Below are 26,413 nucleotides of genomic sequence, written 5' to 3'. Positions count from 1 at the left end.
GACAGACGACAAGACCAAACATACTAACAAAATAAAATAAATAGAGTAGATAGGTCCAAGTAAAATAAATAAATAGAGTAATAAATATGCGCAGACATCTATCCATCTATCCAGGTGCTGCGGGGAAGGGGAGGAGGTAAGATTGGGGGGGGGGGGGGATGGAGAGGGGGACGAGGGGGAGAGAGGGCCTTGCATGCCGGGAGATGTAGTGCGGCGGGGGGGGAGGGTGTGTGGGGGGGTCCCCGTCCCCGTCCGGTCCCCGGGGCGCGGGGCGGCAAGGCAGGGCGGGAGTTGTAGTCCACGGGGCGGGAGGAAGGACGTGTTGGTGTTGACGGCGGCGGCGGCGGCGGCGGCGCGCTCTCTCTCTCTCGCTCTCGCTCTCTCTCTCTCTCTCTCTCTCTCTCGGTCGCTCCTTCCCCTGCTCCCCTGCTGCAGAGGGGGCTCCCTCTGCCTCCCGACCCCCGGCCCCGCTCCTTCTGCCCTCCGTCCCTCCGTCCGTCCGTCCCTCCGTCCGTCCGTCCGTCCCCTCCCGCTCCCGCTGCGGAAGAACCGAGACCCGAAGGACGAGGGAGGGAGGCAGGGAGGCAGGCAGGCGGAGAGGGCGGGAGCGACCCCGAGGGGGACCGCACCGCGCCGCGCCGCACCGGAGGGGACCGGACCGGAGGGGAGGGGAGGGCCACCACCGAGCTCCGCCGCCGCCGCCGCCACGGACCCGGGCACGGGCAGGGGCACCGGGGTCGCCCCCGCCGCCGGAGACAAGGGCATCGCCGCCGCCGCCGCCGCCGCCTTCAGCCGCTGCGCCTCACCGGTGAGAGGGCCGGGACCCCCGACAGACCCCCCCCCCATTACAGCGGCTCCCCTCTTCCTGCCCCCCGCCCCGGCTCCATCCCCCGATACACTATCACCTCCCGACTCTCCATCACCTGACGATACACCATCACCCCCCGATACACTTTCTTCCTCCTGGTAATGATAATGATAATAATGGTATTTGTTGACTGCTTACTATGTGCTGAGCACTGTTCTAAGCGCTGGGTACACCATCACCCCCCACCCCCCACCCCCCTCTCCCCGGCACACCACTACCCCCGCCAAAACCATCACCCATCCCTTACGCACCCCCCCACCCCCCGATACACCATCTACTCCTGATACATCCTCTTCCCTCCGGTACACCCTCTCCCCCATCATCATCATCATCATCAATCGTATTTATTGAGCGCTCACTGTGTGCAGAGCACTGTACTGAGTGCTCGGGAAGTACCAGGTGGCAACATATAGAGACGGTCCCTACCCGACAGTGGGCTCACGGCCTAAAAGGGGGAGACAGAGTACACCAGGTACACCATCACCCCGATACCCCATCTCCCTCCCACTGTGCACCCCCATCTCCAGCTCAATATCCTTCTCTGATAAATCAATTAATGGTATTTATTGAGCTCTTACTGTGTGCAGAGCACCGTACTACTACTACTACTAGTAATAATAAAAATAATGGTATTTGTTAAGCACTTACTATGTTCTAAGCGCTGAGAGCTAAGAGCTTGGGGGAGTACGCAGTAACAGAGTTGGTAGACACATTCGTTATCCATAATGAATTTACAGCCTAGAGGGGGAGATAGGCATTAACATAAGTAATTTATGTCAGAACAATCAATCGGTGGATCGGTGGTATTCAGTGAGCACTTACCGTGTGCAGAGCACTGTACTAAACACCTCAGAGAGCACAGTACAACTGAGTTGGTAGACGTGTTCCTGGCCCACAAGGAGCTTATAGTCTAGAGGGGGAGACAGACAATCAAATACCATCTCACCCATTTTGCACTCCCATGTGCCACTTTCTACCCCTCCCGTGCACCCCCTCCCACTGGGTGCATGCTCTCCCCTTTGCACCGTCTCCCCCATGTACACCACCTCCCCCAACCCCGGGCGCTGCTCCCTTGACCCCCGTTTCCTCCCTACCGTGTGTGTCGCTTCCCCCGACGTGTGCCAACTCTGTCCAGTTGACCCTGGGAGCACGAGAAGAGTGAGGCACGGGTAGGGGCCAGCTCCTGCTGTGGGAGCCAGGCTGGGATCACAACCACCAGGGCTGGGGGACACCGGCGGGAATGGGGATGCCAGGTGCCGGGGGGCGGCCGGGGGTCCCGGGCAGGTGAGACCGGCATAGGAAATGGTGCTCCCGGATGCCGGGGGACCCAGCGGCGGCCTGGCCAGTGGGTACTGGCCAGAGGCCAAGCTGGTAAAAGGATCAGGGCAGGCGGGAGCGTTGGCAGGATGGAACGGTAGGAGATGGCTGGAGGGCATTGCGGTCATCGGGTGGAGGGCTGGTAGGAGGCCCAGCATCCAGAAGGAAGGGTGGACCAGCGGCTCTGTGTTCAGGAATGAGGCTGGGGGTGTTGGAGGTTGGTGGGGGGGGGGGGGGAGGAGGAGTCGAAAGGAGCGTCCCTTCAAAGCAGCGGGCCTGGAATGGGGAGGGAGGTGGCTGTGCTAGGGGTCGGCTGAGGTGATGGGGTTGAGGGACCGAGGCGGGGGCTTGACAGATGGTGGCACCCAGCCAGCAGGGAGGATGTTTCGGAGGCGGTCAGGGCCTCGGTTCCCCTGAGAAACAGCGGCTCCGTCAGCGTGTCCGTCAGAAGCCCGTCCCCACGGGACTTGGTGCTGGGCGTCCCCGCGGGGCTTGGTGCCGGGCATCGCCACCGGGCTTAGGGTCGGGCATCCCCGCGGGGCTCGGTGCCAGGCACCCCTGTGGACTTGGTGCCAGGCTCAGATTCCCCGAAGACATTACGGATGAGAGGGAGCTGGCGGGAGCCGGGCGAAGGGGCCACGTCCCGGGTGCGGACGGTCTGGGTCATGGGCAGCGGAAGCACGGACTGTGGGTGGTCGGGGGGTCAGTCCTAGCCGAGCCCGGCCGGCTGAGGGTGGGCGGGAAGAGGAGCTGAGTTTCCGGCATTGGGCATTTCCCAGAGGATCTCCGAACCCTCCGTGCCGGCTGCGGGAGAAGCCGGTGCCGTCTCCGCGGTCGACGGCTTTTCTGGGGTCTCTGGGGGTCACTGACATCTCGGGCGCCTCTGGAGTCTTTGGAGCTAAACGTTATCTCCTCCCTCAGGAATGGACAAGGTGGTGACGTCACGTAGACTTGAGAGCTGCCGGCTGCCAGCTCGCCCCTGCTATGCCAGACAGTACCACGGCCCACTGGCTTCTAGGCACTCAGTCAGCCGGTCCGTAGTACTGACTGGCAGCCTGCTGTGGGCAGAGCGCTGTGCTCAGCATTCGAGGGCATCCGGTGGAGTTACAGACCAGGACCCTGCACTTGAGGAATTGATAATCTCTTGTGTGCAGGGCACTGTGCTCAGTGCTCAGGAGAGTCCAGTGGAGTTAGAAAATATAGTCCCCGCCGTCGAAGAGCTGATAGTTTGCTATGTGCAGCGCACTGAGCTCAGTGCTCAGGAGAGTCTGGGTGGAATTATAGATGAAGCCCTTGTCCTCGAGGAGCTGTCAGTCTGCTAAGTGCCAAGCATTATGCTCGGGAGCACCCAGTGGAGGTACAGAAGAGGTCCCTGCCCTCGAGGCAGTTCCATCCTCCCTGACCGCCCCAGGGCGCGACAGTTCCTGCTCTCTTCGCCCAGTTCCCCCAGGGGCCGGGGGCAGGTGAGGGCCAAGGGAGCTCACCTAGCGTCGTGCTCCCGGCAGGGCTGGTCTGACAAGGTGGTCCCCGGGCATCTGTGGGCCACGTCCGTGCGGCTCCCAAGTCCGGGACAGCTGTCGTTTCAGGTCTGGGGAAGGGGAGGCATCTCTGTATAGGCATCACACCACCGGGAGCTCTGAAGTGGAGCCCGTGGGGGCTGACGGGACATGGTGACAATTTCTCCCTCCGCCGGAGTGCCCCGAGCCAGGGGCCTGAGGGCATCAAGCAGGCAGAACCGATGCTGTGCCCACACGGGATCAACCCAATCCTATTCCCGGGCCAACTCGACCCCGTTCCCGGAACATCCTGGATGGCTTTCCTTGCACAGCTGTCCTCCCTGGGCAGGGGGTTGCCAGAGAAGCCCCCAGTCTGACAGTCCAGCGGGTGGGCTGCTGACTGAGGGCCTGGAGAAGCCCAGAGGAATTTGTGCCCAGTCTGTCCTTCTCCCACCTCCACTGGCAGCGCTTGTCCCAAGGGCAGAGGGCGGCTGCAAGCTGGGCAGAGCAGATGCCCTGGAAATCTGCCCCAGGTAATGCTGCCCCTCCGTGTCCTACTGCCCCCACCCTCCCCGCATCCTGCCTTCCTCCATCTCCATCCCCCAGGCACTGAAAACAGGGAACTTCCCCATTAGGACTTCTTCTCGGGAAGTGTGAACTATGAAGGACACCTGAGACTTTGTCAAATCTTTCCCAGTCACCCCGTGGGGTCGGTGGTGGAAGTCAATAAATCAGTCAGTAGTGTTTTTGGAGCACATGCTGTGTGCACAGCACTGTACTCATCAATCAATCAACTATTGGTATTCATTGAGCACTTACTGGGTGGGGAGCACTGTACTTAGCACTTGGGAGAGTACAGTGCAGTAGAGTTGGTAGACGTGATCCCCGTCCACAGGCACTTGCAGCCCAGAGGGGGAGACGGACATTAAAAAAAATTACTGGGGGTGGGGTGAGAGCTTAAGGGGGACACATCCAAGAGCCCGGGGGACCAGAGAGGAGGGCAAGTAGGGTGGGAAAGTGAGGCGTTAGTCAGGAAAGCCCTCTTGGAGGAGGTATGATTTTAGTGGGACTTTGCAGATGGGGAGAGTTGGGGCAGAGGGTGGTGGATTTGAAGGGGGAGGGAGTTCCAGGCTAGAAGGAGGACATGAGTGAGGGGTCGGCGGCAAGACAGACAAGATCGAGGGACAGTGAGTAGGTTGCTGTTAGAGGAGCGAAGTGTACGGGCCGGTTGTAGTAAGGAGATCGGCGAGGTTAGGTAGGAAGCTGGTGGGGCCCAGCAGGAACCGGTCCGGCCCAGTCCATTCCAGCAAGGTCCAGCACTGGCCATTGGGTTCAGCGGGGGCCAGCCCACTGTGACCCAGCAGAGTTTAAATGGGCTTCCCCAAAAGCCAGTACCCTGGGCCTCTCTGTGGGGGAGGGTTTGGGGCAGGCATCGCTGGGGGCAGGGGGCTGTGTCCAACCTGGTTAGCTTGTATCTACCCCAGAGCTTAGTATAGTGCCTGGCACATAGAAAGTGTTCGACAAATACCATACAAAAGAGTCAATGGCATGATGAGGGTAAGGATGAGGGTAAGAAGGTAAGGGTAAGGATGAGGGTAAGGTAAGGGTAAGGAGGGTAAGCTTGATGTGGGCAGGGAACACTTGTACTAGCCCTGTTATATTGTACTCTCCCAGTGCTCTGCACACAGTAAGCACTCAATAAATACGATCGATTGACTGCCTTATAAGGTTCTTTTTGAAGCACAAGTTAAATGAGCGATGGTTTTCATAGTCATTAACATTTTATCTTGCAAATACTGACTTTCTCTTGACCACAAGAGTTGTCAGACCTAGGATAGTCAGTCTCCCACCGTCACAACATCGCTAAACTCCGCCCTTTCCTCTCTGTCCATACTGCTACCATGTTAATACAATCACTCATCCTATCCCGCCTGGATTACTGCATCATCCTCCTTGCTGACCTCCCAGCCTCCTGTCTCTCCCCACTCCAGTCCAAACTTCAATCTGCTGCCACATAATTTTTCTACAGAAGCGTTCTGGACACGTCACTCCACTCCTCAGAAAACTCCAGTGGTTGCCCATCCACCTCCGTAGCAAACAGAAACTCCTCTCCATTGGCTTTAAAGCACTCCATCACCTTGCCCCCTCCTTCCTCACCTTGCTTCTTTCCTTCTACAACCCAGCCCACACACTTTGCTCTTCTAGTGCTAACTTTCTCACTGTTCCTCGATCTCGCTTGTCTCGCTGACGACCCGTAGCCCACACCCTCCCTCCTCTAATCTGACAGACAACTACTCTCTCCCGCTTCAAATCCTTATTGAAGGCACATCTCCAAGAGGCCTTCCAAGACTCAGCCCCACTTTTCCTCATCTCCCACTCCCTTCTGCGTCGCCCTGACTTGCCCCCTTTGCTCCTCCCCAATCCCAGCTCCAAAGTTCTTAGGTACATATCTGTAATTTTATTTATCCCTTTGCTCTTCCCAGCTCCCAGCCCCAAAGCACTTAGGTACGTATCTGTAATTTAATTTATAGGTATTGCCGTTTGTCTCCCCAACTCCTCTCTGGTCCCCAACGAGACTGTAAGCTCATTGTAGGCAGGGAATGTCACTGTTTATTGTTGTACTATGCTTTTCCAAGCGCTTAGTATAAGGCTCTGCGCACAGAAAGTGCTCAATAAATATGATTGAATGAATGATTGATATCAGCTGCTCTGGGCAAAAGCCATGGGATTTCAAGCTTTGGGAGGGGGAAGGGAGGAAGACTACTGTCCTAGGTGCCTGCTCAGCCCAGGGCACTGTCCCGGGCCACTGTTGGGTGCAGAGCGCAATATGAAAAGTAAAAGATGACCTTTGCCCTCAAGGAGTTGGCAGTTTAATGGGGAATAAATGGACCGAGATTGCCAAGTTGACCATAGAAAAGTGTGAGTGTAGAGAGATGACTAAAACCCCCACAAAAGCAAGCAATTGGTGAAATCAAAAATAGACAATCACAAGGGCTCCAGAAGCTGATGGGGGTGGTTTGGCCGGGAAACTGAGGGCCTAGTGGAAAGAGCACAGGATTCGGAGTCAGGAAACCTGAGATCTAATCCTGACTCTGCCCTTTCCCTCAGTGTGACCTGGGGCAAGTCACTTAACCTCTTCAGACCTCAGTTTCCTCATCTGTAAATCGTGGCCAAGATTCCCGTTCTTCCGCTTCCTTAGACTGCGAGCCTCATCTGAACTAGGAACTGTGTCTAAACTGACTGTCCTGAGTCTACCCCACCAGTTGGCACATAATAAGTGCTTAACGTGTGCCACAGCGATTACTGTTAGCATTATTATTATTCATGAAGAGTCCTGGCTTCTTTGGGGGCGAGTCTGGGAAGACAAGCGGCCCCAAGTTACTCGGGGACTCCCAGGACATGTGGACCATGAGGACAGCGAGTGGTTGGGGTGCCTGAGGTGTCCAGAGTCCGCTGGCCAGTCTAGTGTGCAGGCAGACCCTGCTGGCTGCCCCCGGCTACAGAGAAGAGTCCTTCTCTCTGATCCAAGGGGCTGGCAAGGGGGAGAGAGAAGGGGCAGATGTAAAGTTGCCCTAGTGCCGGCAAAGCCCCCCCAGAAGCTGTGTCCAGCAGAACTGCCCTGCTACCAACTGAGGGTCCCACCCCCAAGCCTGGCCTGGTCTTGAACTGGTGAGGCGACCAAGCGAGCCCCCCCGTCTGCTGGGGAGAGCGGGTAGAAGACACGTCCGACAACCAGATCGACCAGCACAGAAACATTTCACTTCTTAAAATGGTTTCTGGCCTCAGAGATTAAATTGAAATTAAGTCATTACGTGTCAAATTAAACCTCTTACAGTCTTTCTTCCAAGCCTTAACATCAGAGCGGTCTGGAAAATAAGCGTTTTGTGAGGCCGGGCTGAGACGCCGAGGTCTCCCCCGGCTGCTGGGGCTCTCTCTGTCTTGCTGGACTCTCCATCTCTCTGCCTCACGAACCAACAAAACGCTTTGGAATTGAACTAATGGACTCTTCCTGCCATGTGTGGCTTTGTCACGTGGTGTCACTCAACATTGCCGCACATTAATCTTTGCTAGAAATATCAAGGAAAAACCGATCTTACGGTTCTCACCAATTTCAGTAATTTTAATATGAGATCTAACTCCCAGATGGGAATAGAGTTCAGCCATAGCTGTATCTGCTCGCCTGCCTTCTTAGGGGAGCTCCAGAGCAAAGAGACCTCTGAGTAGTTGTAGCATTCCCCTGGGGGGTGGGGGGGTTTGCCTTGGCGTGACCTCCCCCTCCCCGAGATGCCTCTGCTTTGTTGGCATGTCCCCTACCCCCATATGCGTCACTAAGGGTCCACGTACTCCACTGGGTCAGGTTCACCAGTGGTGTTTATTGAGCACTTACTGTTTGCAGAGCGCTGCACTAAGCTCTTGGGAGAGTTCAATACAACAGAGTTGGTCGAGACGTCCTGTGCCCAAAGCAGCTTACAGTCTGCAGGGGAAGACAGACATTAAAATAAATTACAGATATGGACATAAATGCTGTGGGGCTGAGGGTGGGGTGAATATCAAGTGCTTAAAGGGTGACGCAGAAGGGAGAGGGAATAGAGGGAATGAGGGCTTAGTTGGGGAAGGCTCCTGGAGGAGATGTGATTTAATAAGGCTTTGAAGGTGGGGAGAGGGGTGGTCTTTCAAATATGAAGGGGGGGCGGGGAGTTCCAGGCCAGAGGGAGAACATGGGCAAGGGGTTAATGGTGAGATAGATGGGATTGAGGTACAGTGAGTAGGTTGGTGTTAGAGGAACAAAGCGTTCGTGCTGTGTTGTAGGAAATCAGCGAGGTAAGATAGAAGGGGACAAGCTGACTGAGTGCTTTAAAATCGATGCTAAGGGGTTTCTGTTTGATGCCGAGGTAAATGGGAAACTATTTGAGGTTTTTGAGGAGTGGAGAGATGTGAACTGACCTGTTGGTTGTTTTTTTTTTTTTCAGAAAAATGATCTGGGCATCAGAGTGAAGTATGGCCTGGAGTGGGGAGAGACAGGAGGCAGGGAGGTGAGCCAGGAGACTGGTGCAGTAGTCAAGGCGGGATAGGATAAGTGCTTGGATCAGCATAGTAGCATTTTGTAATGAGAGGAAAAGGCAATGTTGGGAAGGTAGAATCGACAGGATTTAGTGGCAGATTGAATATGTGGATTAAATGAGAGAGATGAGTCAAGGATAATGCCAAAGTTACAGGCTTATGAGACGGAGAATGGTGGTGTTGTCCACGGTGATGCGAAAGACAGTGGGAGGACAGGATTTGGGTGGGAAGATTAGGAGTTCTTTGTTTTGGAATGTTAAGTCTGAGGTGTCTCGGCAAAACATCCCGAGTAGAGATGTCCTGAAGGCAGGAAGAAATGTGAGACTGCAGAGGAGAGATAGGAGGAGAACCAGGAGAGGATGGTGTCAGTCGAGCCCAGGTCTGATAGTGTTTCCAGGAGAAGGGGTTGGTCCACAACGTCTGAGGCAGCTGAGAGGTCGAGGAGGATTAAGATAGGAATAGATTTGGAAAGAAGGAAATCATCGATGACCTTAGAGAGGGCAGTTTCCATGGAGTGAAGGGGACAGAACATTCAGGAACACGTCTACCAAATTTGTTATATTGTATTTTCTCGAACACTTAGTACAGCGCTCTGCACACAGTATGAGCTCAAAAAATGCAATTGACTGACTGAAGTCAGATTGTAGGGGGTCGAGGAGAGAACTGGAGGGGAGGAACTGGAGGCAGTGGGTGAGGACAACTCGCTCAGGGAGTTTGGAGAGGAATGGAAGGAGAGAGATGGGCCCACCTGCCTTTCCACTGCCTCTTTCACTGTCCAACCGCTTCCTCATCTGTGCATGTATTTCTACTATGCTTGAACAAAAGCCTGTGAATGTTTAGACCCCCCTCGAGAGGTGGAGCTCACATGTCACATGAAAAGCAGCGTAGCTAAGTAGAAGGAGCATGGGACTGGGTGCCAGGGTACTTGGGTTCTAATCCCAGCTCTATTACGTGCCTGCTGTGTGTGACTTTGGGCAGATCACTTATCTTCTCCCTGCCTCAGTTTCCCTTTCTGTCAAACAGGGTTTCAATACCTTTTCTCCTTCCTATTTAGCTTGTGAGTTCCTGGTGGGGCAGGGCCTGTGTCTTACCTGATTATCTAGTATTTACTCCAGTGCTTAGTACAGTGCTTGACATATAGTAAGCACTTCACAAATATTATTGTTATTCTTATTATTATGTCATTCACTTGGCACCGATTCTGCCCTACCTGGAACTGTTCCCTCTGCTTGGCCAGATCCAGCCATCCTCAGGGAGGGGCTGAGTGGTAGTTGTCCCAGGGGTAGACCAACATACTTGCAGATTGAAACAGAGGGTTTGTTGAGTGAAGTAGCCCCCCAGCCCCTGGCTGTGAATGGGGACTCGGGAGATGGGATGAAAGGTTAAATAGCTCATTAAAAGAGGAATTGGCCATTTGGAAGAGCTTGACCCGCCTCAGAAGTCAAATGACCATCTGTCCCACTTTATACTACAGAAGGAGTGTGGCCAAGCAGGCCTGGGAGTCAGAAGGACCTGGGTTCTAATCCCTGCTCCACCACTTTTCTGCTGTGTGACCTTGGCCAAGTCACTCTGCTTCTCTGGGCCTCAGTTACCTCATCTGTAAAATGGGGATTAAGACCGTGAGCCCCATGTGGGACAGGGACTGTGTCCAACCAAATTATACTAGCGCTTAGTATAGTGCCTGGCACATAGTAAGCACTTAACAAATGCCATAATTATTATACTGAAAAGCCCAGATTTCAACTGGCCCGCGTGGAATCTATGTCTTGAACACCTAGCTTCCCTTCTACACTGCTCCTGCTTCAGAGTCGCTCAGTGCGGAAGTAGCGCCCGTGTTCGGAAGAACTGCGAGAGGGACATATTGGCTCTGGAGATGAAGGGTTGCAGGGAGGTCAGGAATTTTCTCGGAGGAACACCCAAGTTCGGGTAGACTTGGGCAGACTTCCTCGGAGTGGAAAGTATGAGGTCATTATGTGGCGTGCCCAGCATCACACGTGTCACATCATGTACGTCAGAATCAATCAATCGTATTTATTGAGCGTTTACTGTGTGCAGAGCACTGTACTAAGCGCAGAATGTCCATGATCGGCTGGGGGCCACCCTACATGGGAGGTAATGATCAGAATCATTATGGTACTTGTTAAGTGCTTTCTAAGTACCAAGCACTGGGGAAGATACAAGTTAATTGGGCAGGATACAGTCCGTATCCCAAACGAGACTCACACTCTTAGCCCCATTATAAAGATGAGGTAAGTGAGAGGCCCAGAGAAGTGAAGTGACTTGCCCAAGGTCACACACCAGACATGTGGCAGAGCTGGGATTAGAACCCAGTACCTTCCGAGTCCCAGGCCAGTGCTCTATCCACCAAGTCAGGTTACTGTCAGGGATTCTGTATAGGCAGGCCATAGGTTTCCTAGCCCAGTCTGTGGTGTGTGGATCACAATCAATCAGTCAATCGTATTTATTGAGCGCTTACTGTGTGCAGAGCACTGTACTAAGCGCTTGGGAAGTACAAGCTGGCAACGTATAGAGACAGTCCCTACCCAACAGTGGGCTTACAGTCTAGAAGGGGGGATTCCTTGATAGACGCGGAAAGAGTGGTTGGGCAGAAGGGAGAGGGCAGCTTGTGGGCCCCAAGTGTTTCTGGATGCTGTAGTTTACTGTGGGACCAACAAGATGGCCACCAAGGCACAGAGCATGCTCTGACTCCATCTTGGACTCTCTCCCTCAGAAGCATCCAAGATGGCTGCTCCCCACAAGTGCTTCTGGGAGATGTAGTCTGAATGGGCTCTGAGGTGCTCTCTGGTCAGTGGGACCATGTCAGTAGGCCAAACCAAATTGCTCTTGGTGGCCTGGGAAGGAGAGATCCTAGAAACCTCCTGAGGGGAGAGAGGACTGTGGGGAAGATCAGCCTTCTCTCTGATCTCCCATCCTCATGTCTCTCCCCACTTCAATCCATACTTCATGCTGCTGCCCGGATTGTCTTTGTCCAGAAACGCTCTGGGCATGTTACGCCCCTCCTCAAAAATCTCCAGTGGCTACCAATCAATCTGTGCATCAGGCAGAAACTCCTCACCCTCGGCTTTAAGGCTGTCCATCACCTCACCCCCTCCTACCTCACCTCCCTTCTCTCCTTCTCCAGCCCAGCCTGCACCCTCCACTCCTCTGCCGCTAATCTCCTCACCGTGCCTCGTTCTCGCCTGTCCCGCCATCGACCCCCGGCCCACGTCATCCCCCGGGCCTGGAATGCCCTCCCTCTGCCCATCCGCCAAGCTAGCTCTCTTCCTCCCTTCAGGGCCCTACTGAGAGCTCACCTCCTCCAGGAGGCCTTCCCAGACTGAGCCCCTTCCTTCCTCTCCCCCTCGTCCCCCTCTCCATCCCCCCGCCTTACCTCCTTCCCTTCCCCACAGCACCTGTATATAGGTATATATGTTTGTACATATATATTACGCTATTTATTTATTTATTTATTTTACTTATACATATCTATTCTATTTATTTTATTTTGTTAGTATGTTTGGTTTTGTTCTCTGTCTCCCCCTTTTAGACTGTGAGCCCACTGTTGGGTAGGACTGTCTCTATATGTTGCCAACTTGTACTTCCCAAGCGCTTAGTACAGTGCTCTGCACACAGTAAGCGCTCAATAAATATGATTGATTGATTGATTGATTGATTGATTGATTGAAGATCCCTGCTCAGTGACAGCCCTTGCAAATCCCAGAAAAGGAGATGTGCGGGATGTCATATGCGCCATTTTGAAGAACTTTGCTGATTTTGCATGATCCTAGAGCTATCCCCCCACTTGCTCTTGAGGCGTGGTATTCCTCTCCCAGGTCTTTATGAACTCTGCCAGCATGTCTGAGCAGGAGAGTTAGAGAATGTGATCCCTGCCCTCAGAGAGCTTACAGTCTAACCTGGGAGACACACTAAAATAAATGACAGGGGTGGAGAAGCAATGTACAATATAGATGAGTACATAAGTAAGTGCTGTGCTGGGTGTGAGCACCGCAGTGCTAGAGTGGCATGGAGGGGCTGAAACTGCAGTTGTTGGCAGAAAGACAGTGGGCAGATGAAGCATTAATATGGGAAAGCCTCCTGGCGGAGGTGTGATCACGGAAAGGCTTTGAAGAAGAGGAGAAATGCGCCGCCGAGTACGAAGGAGGAGGGAGTGTCAGGCGGAAGGGAAACCGTGAGCAACAAGTCGGGGGCTTGAGAGGAACGAAGAGTACGATGTAGCGGGAAAGGAGGGAGAAAATTGAGGGGAAAGAGATGATTGAGTGTCTTAGAGCTGGGGGTCAGGAGTTTCTGCTTGATGTGGAGGGAATGGAAAACCACTGGAGAATTTTTGAGGAGTGAGGAGTCGGTCCGGCCCGCTCTGACCGGCTTGTCCAGCCCACGGGCAGGAGTCCGCCTTGCCGGACTCTCTGCGAGGTAATTGCAATAGAGCCGATGGTTGCTTTTGTTGACTAGTTGCCTGGTTTACTGTCGTGATTAATGATTTTTAGCTTAATGATCTAAAAAACTGCCGTGAGCCCTGAGAGTGTGGCAAAGTGAGGAGCGTTTTTAGTTTTGTAAATGTATAAAAGAGACCACAGGAACATTGCCTTGCAGCCCAACCTAACAGATGAGAGGCTTGTCCCAGAAAGCTCAATTTTGTTTTTTTTTTTTTTTTGGTTTTGTTTGTCTTGGTATGGTTCTGTTAAGCGCTTCCTATCTGTGGGGCACTGTACTAAGTGCTGGGGTAGAGACAAGCTAATCAGGTTGGACACAGTCCTTGTCCCACAAGGGGCTCTCAGTCTTAACCCCCATTTTACGGATGAGGTAAATGAGGCACAGAAAAGTCATGTGACTTGCCCAAGGTCACACAGCAGACAAATGGCAGAGCCGGGATTAAAACCCAGGCCCTTATGAGTCCTGGGCCCGAGCCTTATCCTCTAGGCCATGCTGCTTCTTGTTCAGTGGTTGATTTCCTATCAGAACTGAGAATGTGCACCAGTAAGTTAATTTTGTCAGCCCTGGTTCAGCTGACAGTTTCCAGGTCCAGATTCCCCAGTTTTTCTGTTTTCCATAGAGTAAACTAGGAGCAGTGGCCCGGCCAAACTGAGTTGTTCATACTCCTCATTTCTGTTTGTCAGCCTCTGCTGGGGCTAAATCGGGCATCCAGGGTTCAGTAGGTACCCGGGCCCTCCAGCATCCCTTGACTTCTCGTGTCGCTGAGCTCCCGCCTTCGCGACCGTGCCACTTCCTGGGCCCTACCGAACCCCCGACGTCACGACCTGGATCGCCCGGACCTCCGCTCCCCAAGCAATGCCGATTTGTGAGCTTGTCTGTCAAGAGCAGAGCAGGAGGAGCTCAGGGCCGAAGGGGCTCAGGGCAGGCGGAGCTCAGGGTGGGGGGGTTCAGAGCAGGAGGGGCCCTTGTGGAGCCGGCTACCGGCCAGGTCTGGGCCGAATGAACTGGCGACCCTGGCCTGGGATGCTAGGACCAGCCCCTGCCACTCTGGCAAGTGAGCCGTCTCCTCGCAGGCCATCTGGGCTACCCCACAGGGTCACAAGGTGCTTTCAGGCCTTGAGAACTGGGTGTCTGGGGTCCCCAGGGTCCGGGTAAGAGGTTGAGCAAAAGCTCCAACTCATTTTCCTTTCCCTCCCCAGGGTCCTGGGATCCTCACCATGAATCCCGTGTACAGCCCAGTCCAGCCCGGAGCCCCCTACGGAACCGCCAAGAGCGTGACTTACACGGGTAAGCTTCCTTCCAGCTGTCCATCTCTGGCTCTTGTGGGAATGGTTCCCCGTCTTGGTGGCCATCCCGGCGAGGGCGTCGGGATCCGTTCTCCTCCCACTGGAAAGGGGCTGGCCGGAGCCAGTACCGGCAGTGTAGCTGGGAAATTTGGAACTCGGTCAGCGCCAGGGAGAAGCAGAGGCGGCCGTTTTAGCCGAAATACAGACCTTCCTCGGAGGTGTCGAATCTTCACGCAAAGCGTGGCGTGTCATCGGTAGGTTTCCGGAAAGGGTCCGCTAGCCAGCAGCCAGGGGGTCTTCAGGATCCCTTCTTCCCACTGGCCCACAGGCAGATGGCAGAAACGGTCAATCAGGGCAACGGTTTGCAGATTGGCCTTGACCGACCAGTTAACGTTCTTCATCTGCAACACTGTGAGCCAGGCCCTGGGAAATGCCACTGACCAGCCCTCTCCGAGCCCTGGCAGGCTAGGAGGCAGGCAAGGAGAGGGTGGCTGGTGGGGGGGTCCAGTGCAGAGAGCTCTGGGGTGGACAGAAATTCCATCTTGGACGATATGTGAAATCCCTTGGAAAGGGAATTGGTTCAGCAGTTGGTCCGCTGACCACAAATTCCTAGTCTGTGTCATCTGCCCCAGTTTCATTTCTTCGCTTTTGTTTTCTAGAGATCGGGTTTCTAAGTGTGTGAGCTGGGGAGGCCCAGGATTGGGTCAGGGAGAGAATGTGAGGGAGGGAAGGAGGACACTATGAGAATCGGCATGGGAGAAGGAGTGGAGGGCCATGGGCTGAGCCACTCTGCCAGGTGGTAATCTGGGCAGCATGGACGGAGCAGGGAGAAGCTGAAGGCAGAGAGACCAGCGAGGAGCCTGATTCAGAACAGAAGCCTGAAGGGGATCCTTTCAGAGCTTGAACCAGGGTGGTGGCCGTGACGGATCTGGGAACCAGGCAAACCGTCTTGGTTCCTGCTGTTTCTCTGGTTCACTCAGGGCTTTGGGTGAGCTCACGTTTACAAGCATGCATTGTTAAAGCTTTTACAAATTCAAAGTCAGCTTTCAAGGCTGGTAGGGATTTAGACTTCCCCTTTTCAAATGGTTTTAGTTCTCAGCAATCTCCTATGTGAATGAAACTTCCAGGAATGTTTCCCGTCTACAACCTTCCAGCTGAGTCAGGAGTGTTAAGCCTGGTCGGAGGGGCTGGGCTGTGCCAGTGGGGTGCGCGTCTTCACATGTGTGTGTGTGGTGGGGGAGGGGGCGCGGTACCTGTGCCCTCGGAGTCTTCCAAGAGCTCACGTTTACTGCGTGCTGGGGCCGGGACGCCGTCGGGACACCCGACGAGGCCTGTCCGGCTGGATGGAGCAGAGTGGGCCGAGCTGTAGGGAGCTCCCTGACGCCGGCGGGTTCCTCAGAAGAACACAGCGCATTAGCTTTCCTGCTCGGAGCGGCCGCCTCTGAAAAAGATGACGCTGCCAGGGCAGGGAGGCCGGAGGCGGAATGCCATCTTGAGGCCTCCAAGATACAATCTGGACTCCCCTGCACCCACTTCGGACCGGGAATGATGGCCCCTGTGGGGGGTCTTACTGAGGGCAGATGAGGCCCGTGGGGAAGTCTCCTCGCCTCCACTCCCCCATCCCGCGCTCTTACCCTGCCACTCAAATCCTCCTCCAAAAACCTCACAAGGGCCCACCCTGAGGAGGGAAGTGTCTGGGCCTGGTGGGTGCCCACCCCGAGATGGGTGCCTGCCCATCGGGGAGCCAGGAGACCAGATAGTGGGGGTGATGGCAGGTCAGTTTCAGGCCTGTCTCCCAGGGGGTCTACAAGCCTCCGATCAGGCCCATGGGCTTCCCGATGCTGTCCAGCGTGCGGGCTGGCGTCTTCCCCGAAACTGACCTCCAGGTATCTCCTCTTTCCAGGCTACCCTGCCGGCTATCCCGCCGCCGCCCCCACCTACAACCCCAGCGTGTACCCCGCCGGCAGCCCCGGCTACGCGCCAGGTAAGGAGGCCGTGGAGCCCGGGCCGAGGGGGCGTATGTACCTGTGGCGGCTGTGCCGTGGAGGCTGTGCCTGTGGCAGCTGTACCCATGGCATTCATCTCTTCCTTCTAGTTTCACTGTGGTGAAAGTACATTAAGCCTATGGGGCAGCAGCTCTTTAATGAGCCCTCCCTCCAGGGGCGGGTCCACCCCACGCGGCCCACTCGGCCAACCCGCCCCTCCTCCCACCAGCTGAGCCAGCTGAAGTTGAGGTACTCACGGAGCCGTGATCGGGGGCTCTGGATATCCACCTTCCTTCTTCAGTTCTCTCTGGGCATCGCTGGGCGGGACTAAGATAGAGGAACCAGTTCCTTGGTAGGGAGCTGGGGGCCGGTGCGGGAACCTCTGTCGATTCCCTCATGTGGTCGGAGACTTGTCGAATCCATCACAACCATCACAGAAGGGGCAGGAAACAGGTTTTGGGGAAAGAGTCATTAGTCGGGGCGTCTGGCCTTGAGAGGGGGAGGCTGAATCCCTGGGTGTTGCGTTTGAGTGTGGGGATGTTCTCCAGGGTCTGCCCAGGAGGTAAACGGCTCAAGTTGCAGAGGAGATATCGCGGTGGGACCTGAGGAGGAACTTCCTGACCATCAAGGGGTCAGTCCCCAGGGTGGCGGCAGGACTCCTCTCCCTTGGAGATCTGGGTGGAAAGAGGCAGGAGCCTTCTGTCCTGGCTGTGAGGTGGGGAGGGGAGCGGATAGTCACAGAGGCAGAGGACTGGACTGGATGACTTCACTGGGTCTCTTCTAACACTGGGAGCCGGGGACTGAGATCAAGAAATAGTCATTGGAGTATTTTGAGCATTGTTGGGGCAGATCTCAGATTGCCAAAAGCTGTAGCGGACGCAGGAGACCGGACAAGGTCTGAGACAGTAGGAGGTCTCTGGGCACCCTCCCAGGAAGGGAAGACTCTCCCTCTGAGCCCCTCAGCCTCCAGGGGCAGACCCAAGGCTCTGGGATAATGGGCAGGGGGGGTGAGCAAATAGATCGGGAGAGACGGGTCTGCAGAGGGAAGGACGGGGGGAGTCACTGCAGGCAGAACCGGTGCAGGGCCCTGTCCTTGGGGGCTGGTGGGTCATCGCTGACCCCCAAAACGGAGCAGGTGTTCCTGTGCAATGGGATGAGTGACCTGGCACTGACTTGGCCCTGAGGTAGTTTGGGATTTTTTTGCGGGGGGGGAGAGAAGGGGGAGGTGTTCTTAATGATACTTATTAAGTACTTACTTTGTGCTAAGCGCTGGGATTGATTCAGGTTAATCAAGTTGAACACAGTCCCTGCCCCACATGGGGCTCACCATCTAAGTAGGAGAGAGGTTGAATAAGCCGTTTGGAGGCAGAATGTTGGCAGATCGTCTGATCCCCTGAAAGAATGGTTGAATCGTTGCGGCACTGCTGCAGAGGAGGGAGGGGCTGATCTCTCCTCTGCTCCAGTGAAGGAAATGTCCGGGGAAAAAGAGGGCTGTACGACAAGCCTCTGCTTCGATCCCCCAGCCTGAAGAATCCTGCCCCTGCCTGCCCGGCCCCCACAGACAGGGGACTGAGGAGAGGTGGCAAGGATGCCAGGGGAAGTACGTGCTGCTCATAGGGAAGAGCTGGGAAACTGATCGCTGGGAGGGTTGCTTCTGCTGCTGTTTCATGGAAGGGAAAATAGGGTCTCGAAATGGACGGTGATGATTGATAGCCAGAGCTTGGAGCCTGAGGCAAGTCTGGCTGAGTTGTTCCTCAGCCTGGGAAAGGGAGACAGGATCCCCCTCCTCCCCCTTCCCTGCCCTCCGATGCCCAATCCCAACTTCCACCTCAGGAATCCAGACCCGCATGACAGAACAGCCCTGTCACCCACCATGCTGCAGAATCACCTGGGAATTTGAGCCCTGGCAAGGGCGACCCACCTGTGTCTGTTATATTGTTGTATTGTTCTCTCCCAAGCATTTAGTACAGTACTCTGCACACAATAAGCGCTCAATAAATACGATTGACTGAGGGTGGAATGAGAGGTACCCCGACCCCAGGCCGGCACCCAGATAGCAAGGCCTGCCCTGACCTGCCCTCCCCAATGGGGACATCCTTTTACCGGAGTCCCCGGACAGCTCTCCCAGGCTCAGAGAGTAGACACGGGATTATAAATACCGTCATTATCATTATTATCAAAGCTCCTGGGTCAGAGCCGGGACAGACTGCCTCTGGCTCATCCCACCAGCCGAGTCAAGCATGGCAGCGGACCGGAGGGACAGCGGGCTCCGAGGGGACAGGCTCCCAGCAGTGGGGTCAGGACTGCTGCTTCTCTGGGCCATCTTAGGGGGTCTTGCAGCCACCCGTTGCCTGTGTCTGACCCATTCTTGTGTCTTCCCTCAAGCCACACTGCTGATGAAACAGGCCTGGCCTCCAACCTCGTCATCCTCCTGTGCCCCCGAAGGCCCGTTCCACCTCCCAGTGGACACTGCGACAGAGAACAGAACGTACCAGGCTTCATCCACCGCTTTCCGTAAGTGACTCCCCTCGGGGTGGGCGAGCGGTGAGGGGAACGGGCCCGTTAGTTTCCGGGGGAGCAGGGCCAGCGAACCGATGGGAAATGTGATTCTGCCGGGTCGGTTCTCTGGGGAACAGCGGGGGGTCCCAACCCTGGGCCCTGGCTGACCAGATGGTGGCCTGGAAAAGGGATGGGTCCTGGCCCAGGCCCCGGGACATTCCCCCCCTCTGCCCCTCTGTGGGGGGCATCGGGCTCATTTGTGGCGGCCTCATTTCCCAGGGTACACAGCGGGGACACCCTATAAGGTGCCCCCAACGCAGAGCAGCAGCGCCGCCCCCCCCTACTCTCCGTCTCCAAGCCCGTACCAGGCGGCCATGTACCCCATCCGAAGTGCCTACCCACAGCAGAACCTGTACACGCAGGTATGCAGAGCCCCCCCCGCCCCCCCCCCCCCGGGGGGGTGGGGAGGGCAAAACCCGGATGTGCAGGTACACACAAAGAGGCCCCCTTGGGCACCACTAGGGTCAGAGCCTGTATGCTGAGGTCCCTCAGGGTCCGGGTTACAGAACCTGTATACCAGGAAAGGTGAAGCCTCCCTTTGGGGGTGGGGGCAGGGGGGGAAAGACACAAAAAAGGGAGCAGAACCATCTGCAAAGGCTCCCCCGGGTCCCTCCAGCTGGCCACATGCCCACTCTCTCGCGCTACCTGGCTGAGACCAGAGGCGCCTTGAGTACTGCTGCCTTGGGCTGGACTCTCTCTGATGGGGACCAAGCAGTAAGAATGAGAGGGAGCAGGGTCTGGCCAATGGGGCCGCACCGTCTGAGCGGGGCGTCCCCTGTCGCGTCTGTCACAGGGAGCGTATTACACACAGCCCGTGTATGCGGCGCAGCCCCACGTCATCCACCACACCACCGTGGTGCAGCCCAACAGCGTCCCGTCACCCCTCTACCCAGCCCCCGTTGCGGCCGCCAGGACAAACGGCGTGACCATGGGCATGGTGGCCGGGACCACCATGGCGATGTCAGCAGGTGAGGGCTTTCGGGGGGCTGGCCGTGGAGCGCGAGCCTCAGGAGCCTCCGCTCGGTCCATCTCCCCCTTAGACCATCGTCCCCTGGGGACTCAGAAGCCGTAGCTGTCGGGAGGGACCGACCCTCGGACCGACAGGAAACGCCACCCAGGGACACCCTCCCGGGCCTAGGGCGCTGCTGGCTCCCTCCCACTGATTAACACCTGTCTCCCCAGTACCTGACCCTTAGGGATGAGGAGGGAGGGGGAATCAGGCCCAGCCTGCGCAAAGGGATGACCAGATGCCTGAGTCGGGGGGGGGGGGGGTTGCCCTCTGCCCCCCAATCCTCTCGCTCTCAGTCCCCAGAAGGGCTAGGGGCCCAAGCCTCCACACCAGTGCTGAGAACCCAGAGGTGAGCGGGGCGGCGAGGTGCCCCGCGGGCCCTGTGGGGCCCGTTTCTCCTGGCCACAGGGAAGCACCATTTTGGGGGTTTTATTCTAGGGAGGTTAGTTCTGGTGGTATTTGCGCTAGGAAGTTGTGTTCAAGTGGGGGATATTCTAGGAGAATTGGCCTGTGGGGAGGGGTCGGGTGGTAAGGGGAGGGTTGCTCCAAAGGCATTGTTCTTGGCACCTCCAGGCGGTCAGCAGGGAGGATAGTGAACTCTGGGTTACTCCAGGCCCCCTCATCTCGGTTCCAAGCTATTGTCGAGTCCCTGCCCCAGCCGGCCAGAGGGTGACCGTCCATCTCCTCTCCAGGGACGCTGCTGACCACTCCCCAGCACACGGCCATCGGCACTCACCCTGTCTCCATGCCTACGTACCGGACTCAGGGGACCGCGGCCTACAGCTACGTCCCCCCGCATTGGTAGATGCAGTGGCCAGTCCACGTGAGTGGCCCTAAGGGCACAGACAGACCTAGGGGTCGGGGGGGGGGGGCAGAAAAATGGCCTCAAGCAAGTTTATGGCCGGTCCCTCTGGATTGGGGTGGGGTTGGCGTGACCTCAGGGTCGGGGGGCTGCTTTCCACCCCAGCCTGCCCGAGGCAGAGACCAAGAGCGGCATCTGGGGGCAACTGCCCTGCCAGGGCTCCGGAGCTCCCCTGGGGGAGCCCAGGAGGGACCCACGTGTGGGTAGAGACTCAGTGGGGCCAGCGCCGGCCCGCCACGTCCCACTCCCCTGCTTGGACTCACTCTCGCGAGCAACGGGTGCAGCCCCGAGGTGGACGAAATCTGACCTGGCGCGACCAGACTGGGAATCCCTGCTGCACGTTCACCCGTGGGGTCATCGGCAGACTCGCTCACAAATCAGCAACTTCCCACCCCTGCCGAGGGCCGGGGCTTGGGGGAGGACCTGGCCCAGCGGTGGGTGACGGGTGGGTGGTCAAAGGCGTCTCCTGAGCCCGTTGAAACTTTAGATGTTGGACCGTTGGTAATTGCACGTATGGCATTTTAATGTGTCATGTAGCTCAGAGGCTGGTTATGTCTGAGCACTTTCCTCCCTAAAAGTCCAGTGGGTGACCAGCCCTGAACCAGGAGCCCCTGGGGCCCGAAGAAGCAGAGACCCTGCTGCCCTTCTGACTGGGCAGCGTCAGCTCGCTGCGGGGGCCGGTCCCATCCCCTTAACCCAGCCCAGGCCCACCACCTTCCCTTCTCTTCTCCCCACAGGGCCGGAGTCAACATTGTATGCAACTCCTCGAGTCTCACACCGGTGCCGAGCAGCCGTTCCGTGGCACCTCGTCTGTTTGCGAGAACAAAAAGTGCAAGGGTCACTTTATGCATTTAGTGTTTTTGTAAAAGCCGCTTTTTCTAATCTCACGCCTCCCCTCCCCGACTGACCCCCATCCCCGTCCCCCCCCCCCCATCTCCGAAGTCATGTAACTTCCATCTCCTCCTGAGCGCCCAGCCGACCCCGCTTCCCGCGGCCCAGCCCCGGTGCGGGAGTCCCCGTTGTCTTTGGTGTTGTGCTGTCGGAGCCTCGATTTTCCCACATCGGCAGGGGGAGGCCGGACGGAGGCAAGGTCTGGAATGGTCCCCTCCCCTCCACTAAGGAAACGCCATCTCCTCATGGACAGCGTCAGACAAATGAAACTCGTGTCTTCCAAATAGCCGTGGTGACGCCTTTGATAGTGCGACGGAGGTGCCCGAGAGCGGGAACGAGGAACTGCGGCAGCGTAAGCCCATGAGCCAGGGCACGGGGAGTGCCAGCTTCGGTCAGGGTGATGGGGATGGCCCTGGGGGAGGAAGGGGCGCTGGGGCCTTGGCATGAGGGGTCTTGGCTGGGAGGGGGCCCGGCCCTGGGATGGGAGGATCTTACAGGGTCCGGGCCCTCACCCTACCCATGCTGAGGGGGAGCTGAGGGAGCCATTGGCTCCAGGTTGCACGTCCCCCTTCTCCCCAGGTGCCTTGAGTCGTGGTGTGGCACACACCTGCCCTGTCATCTGTACTCTTCCCCTCCCCCCCACCCAGGCCTCTGCCCCTGCCACCTGGTCTTGCCTGCTTGGAACAGCACTGCTCTGGGAAGTGCAGGACCGAGTCGAAGAAAAATAGCAATAACCAGTCACCTCCCAGCCCTCCCCAAGCCCACAGGGGCAGGTATTAGGGCAAGCGGCAATGCAGGGGTCCACTAGCAGGCATGGCCTGAGGACGGGGTAGGAGAGCCTGGTGATGTGGGGGTCTATCAGTGGGCCAGCCGGAGGACGGGGATGGGGGACTGTGGCGACGCGGAGGCCTGCCAGCAGGCACGGCCAGAGGATGGGGGGCTGCCAAAGGATCGGGGAGAGGTTGGGCTACGGCAGGGGCGGGAGTGCTGCTCCCCTCAACTGCTCCTGCCCCTGGGATTCGTTTCTCTGTCCAGCGTTGACCGCTCTGGGGCTGCCGGGACTGGCATTAGTGCGGATTCCGGTCCCCTCTGTCTAAGCCTAAGTCCTGATCTCTGCCACCTTAGCCCAGTCTGGACCCCCCAGTTCCAGCAAGGGCCTTAGGGGGAAGGATTAATGGTGGGCACGGGCTCAGGAGCCAAGCAGGCTTGGGAGGCGGCAGGGAAGGCCCCGAGGTCTTTACTCCTCGGTTCCCTGAGGAAAAGCCCCTAAGCCCAAATCATCCAGGCACCTGTCACTGTGTCCCCAGCCTAGGTGGCACCCCAGGCCCAGCCGTGGAGACGGGCACAGTGGGCTACGGCCGCTTGGAGACCCTCGAGGGTTGACCTCAAACAGATTGCGTCTTACCCTTCGACGGGCTGGGGGTGTGTGGAAAGGGCTCAAGGCTCCTGCCATGGGGCGAAAGGTGGCCCAACCGGCCCGGGCTCCCAGCCCTGCCGTAGGCTGGGCCGGACACCTGGGCCCACAGGCTGCTTGGGGGCCCTGACCAGAGCACAACACCTCGCCCGGGGCGCTGCACCTCAGGGCGGTGGGGGCTTCTTGTCCCGGGCGTCCCCCTCCCCATTCCATTCAGCTCAGCGGCCTGTGGCCGCCACCCCCACCCCGTCCCCACGCGAAACTTCGCCCAACTGACCATGTCTTCCACGTGGAGCCGAAGGGCCGAGGGAGGCCTACTTGGAGGTGGCCCGCGGGGCTGGGTGACACTTGGTGCCCCGGCGGAGCCCAGGCCGGAACCGCCTGATGACTGTACCGCCGTCTTAGACCGGGCGGGAACTATTAAAACGTTTCCAAAACCCTGCCGTCGCCCGCGCTGCTACCTCGGCTAACTGCCACTCACTCGCGGGCCGGGGGCAGCCGCGCTCCCGGGGGTGGGGAGGGGGGCGCGTGCCCACCGTCAACCGCAATGTGGGGGGGCCAAGTAGTAACCGGGGGGATGGGGAGGGCGCTTTGGCCGAGCTGAGGTTAGCTGACCAGTTATCATCATCATCATCATCAATCGTATTTATTGAGCGCTTACTATGTGCAGAGCACTGTACTAAGCGCTTGGGAAGTACAAATTGGCAATATATAGAGACAGTCCCTACCCAACAGTGGGCTCACAGTCTAAAAGGGGGAGACAGAGAACAAAACCAAACATACTAACAAAATAAAATAAATAGAATAGATATGTACAAATAAATCAAATAAATAAATAAATATAAACAGATAAATAATTAATAATAAATAAATAATAAATAAATTGATTTATTTATAAACAAACAAATAAGTAAATAAACAGTTAGGGAGAGAAGCAGCGTGGCTCAGTGGAAAGAGCCCGGGCCTTGGAGTGTGAGCCCACTGTTGGGTAGGGACTGTCTCCATATGTTGCCAACTTGTACTTCCCAAGCGCTTAGTCCAGTGCTCTGAACACAGTAAGTGCTCAATAAATACGATTGATTGATTGATTGATTTGGAGTCAGAGGTCATGGGTTCGAATCCCAGCTCCGCCAATTGTCAGCTGTGCGACTTTGGGCAAGTCACTTCACTTCTCTGGGCCCCAGTTTCCTCATCTGTAAAATGGGGATGAAGACTGTGATCCCCCTGTGGGACAACTTGGTCACCTCGTAACCTCCCCAGCGCTTAGAACAGTGCTTTGCACATAGTAAGCGCTTAGTAAATGCCATTATTATTATTATTACTGCAGGGCCCCAACGGCTGGGGCTTCAGGGAGGTAAATGACTGTCCTGCCTGCCTGCGTGCGTGCGTGCGTACCTCCGTGCGTGCTGCGTGACGCCATACGTGCTGCGTGCCTCCGTGCGTGCGCGCGTCCGTCTGTCCGGCCGGCCGGCCGGCCCTGGGCTCGTCGCGGGCGGGGCGCCGCCTGGTGGCCGCAGCTGAACCTGCGGCGAGAAACCATAGGAAGGGACAACCCCGCGGCCCACGGGGAGGGGGCGCTCCTGTCCGAGAGCATTCATTCATTCATTCATTCAATCGTATTTATTGAGCGCCTACTGTGTGCAGAGCACTGTACTAAGCGCTTGGGAAGTCCAAGTCGGCAACAGATAGAGACGGTCCCTACCCCACAGCGGGCTCACAGTCTAGAAGAAGCAGCGTGGCTCAGTGGAAATCAAGCAATCAATCGTATTTATTGAGCGCTTACTGTGTGCAGAGCACTGGACTAAGCGCTTGGGAAGTCCAAGTTGGCAACATCTAGTGACAGTCCCTACCCAACAGTGGGTTCACAGTCTAAAAGGGAAAGAGCACGGGCTTTGGAGTCCGAGGTCATGGGTTCGAATCCTACTCCGCCACATATCTGCTGTGTGACCTTGGGCGAGTTACTTAACTTCTCTGAGCCTCAGTTACCTCATCTGTAAAATGGGGATTAAGACTGTGAGCCCCACATGGGACAACCTGATCACTTTGTATCCCCCCCAGCGCTTAGAACAGTGCTTTGCACATAGTAAGCGCTTAACAAATGCCAACATTATTATTATTAGAAGGGGGAGACAGACAACAAAAGAAAACATGTAGACAGGTGTCAAAATCGTCAGAACAAATAGAATTAAAGCTATATGCATATCATTAACAAAATAAAAAGAATAGTAAATATGTACTAAACGTTTTCCAGTGGCTGTTAACACTTTCCAAATATTTCCTAACATAGTGTTGTGATGACCCAGCCAAGAGGAAAAAGTCTCAATTGTATTTTCAACAGTCTTATAGATGTCAAATATCTAATGCAGAAGGAGAACAGGAGGAATCATAATCATAATTGTGGTACTTGTTAAGCACTTACTGTGTACCAGTCACTGTACTAAGCACTGGGGTGGATACAAGCAAATCGAGTTGGACACGGTCCCTGTCCCATGTGGGACTCACAGCTCAATCTCCGTTTTACACATGAGGTAACAGGCACAGAGAATAACAATAATAATAATAGTGGCATTTATTAAGAGCTTACTATGTGCAAAGCGCTGTTCTAAGCGCTGGGGAGGTTACAAGGTGATCAGGTTGTCCCACGGAGGGCTCACACACTTAACTTCTCTGTTACCTCATCTGGAAAATGGGGATTAAGACTGTGAGCCCCCCGTGGGACAACCTGATGGCCTTGTAACCTCCCCAGTGCTTAGAACAGTGCTTTGCATATAGTAATAATAATAATGATGATGGCATTTATTACGCACTTACTATGTGCAAAGCACTGTTCTAAGCGCTGGGGAGATTACAAGGAGATCAGGTTGTCCCACGGGGGGCTCACAGTCTTATCCCCATTTTACAGATAGGTAACTGAGGCACAGAGAAGTTAAGTGACTTGCCCAAAGTCACACAGCCGACAATTGGTGGAGCCGGGATTTGAACCCATGACCTCTGACTCCAAAGCCCATGCTCTTTCCACTAAGCCATGCTGCTTCTCTAAGCGCTAGTAGGTACTTAATAAATGCCATTATTATTATTATTAATCCCCATTTTACAGTTAAGAAGTGAAGTCACATGCCCAAGGTCACACAACAGACCAGTAGTGGAGCTGGGGTTAGAATTTATGACCTTCTGACTCCCAAGATAATGGTATTTTTATTAAGTGCTTACTAT

General features: G+C 56.0%; 1 protein-coding gene across 1 annotated transcript; it reads left to right on the top strand.

Moving 5' to 3' along the window:
* The first annotated feature begins 717 nt into the window (after positions 1-717).
* Positions 718-22,072, top strand: FAM168A (family with sequence similarity 168 member A). Its single transcript, XM_038761690.1, has 8 exons — positions 718-808; positions 14,394-14,481; positions 16,384-16,464; positions 18,851-18,979; positions 19,244-19,386; positions 19,818-19,992; positions 20,726-20,856; positions 21,633-22,072. The coding sequence occupies exons 2-7, from the start codon at positions 14,412-14,414 to the stop codon at positions 20,836-20,838; spliced, it is 711 nt and encodes a 236-aa protein (XP_038617618.1). The 5' UTR covers positions 718-808; positions 14,394-14,411; the 3' UTR covers positions 20,839-20,856; positions 21,633-22,072.
* Positions 22,073-26,413: the final 4,341 nt, after the last annotated feature.

The sequence above is a fragment of the Tachyglossus aculeatus genome, chromosome 20, assembly GCF_015852505.1.
Source record: "Tachyglossus aculeatus isolate mTacAcu1 chromosome 20, mTacAcu1.pri, whole genome shotgun sequence".
Taxonomy (NCBI): domain Eukaryota; kingdom Metazoa; phylum Chordata; class Mammalia; order Monotremata; family Tachyglossidae; genus Tachyglossus; species Tachyglossus aculeatus.
The sequence above is the reverse complement of the archived record's forward strand: the minus strand, read 5'-3'. Positions and strand labels throughout refer to the sequence as shown.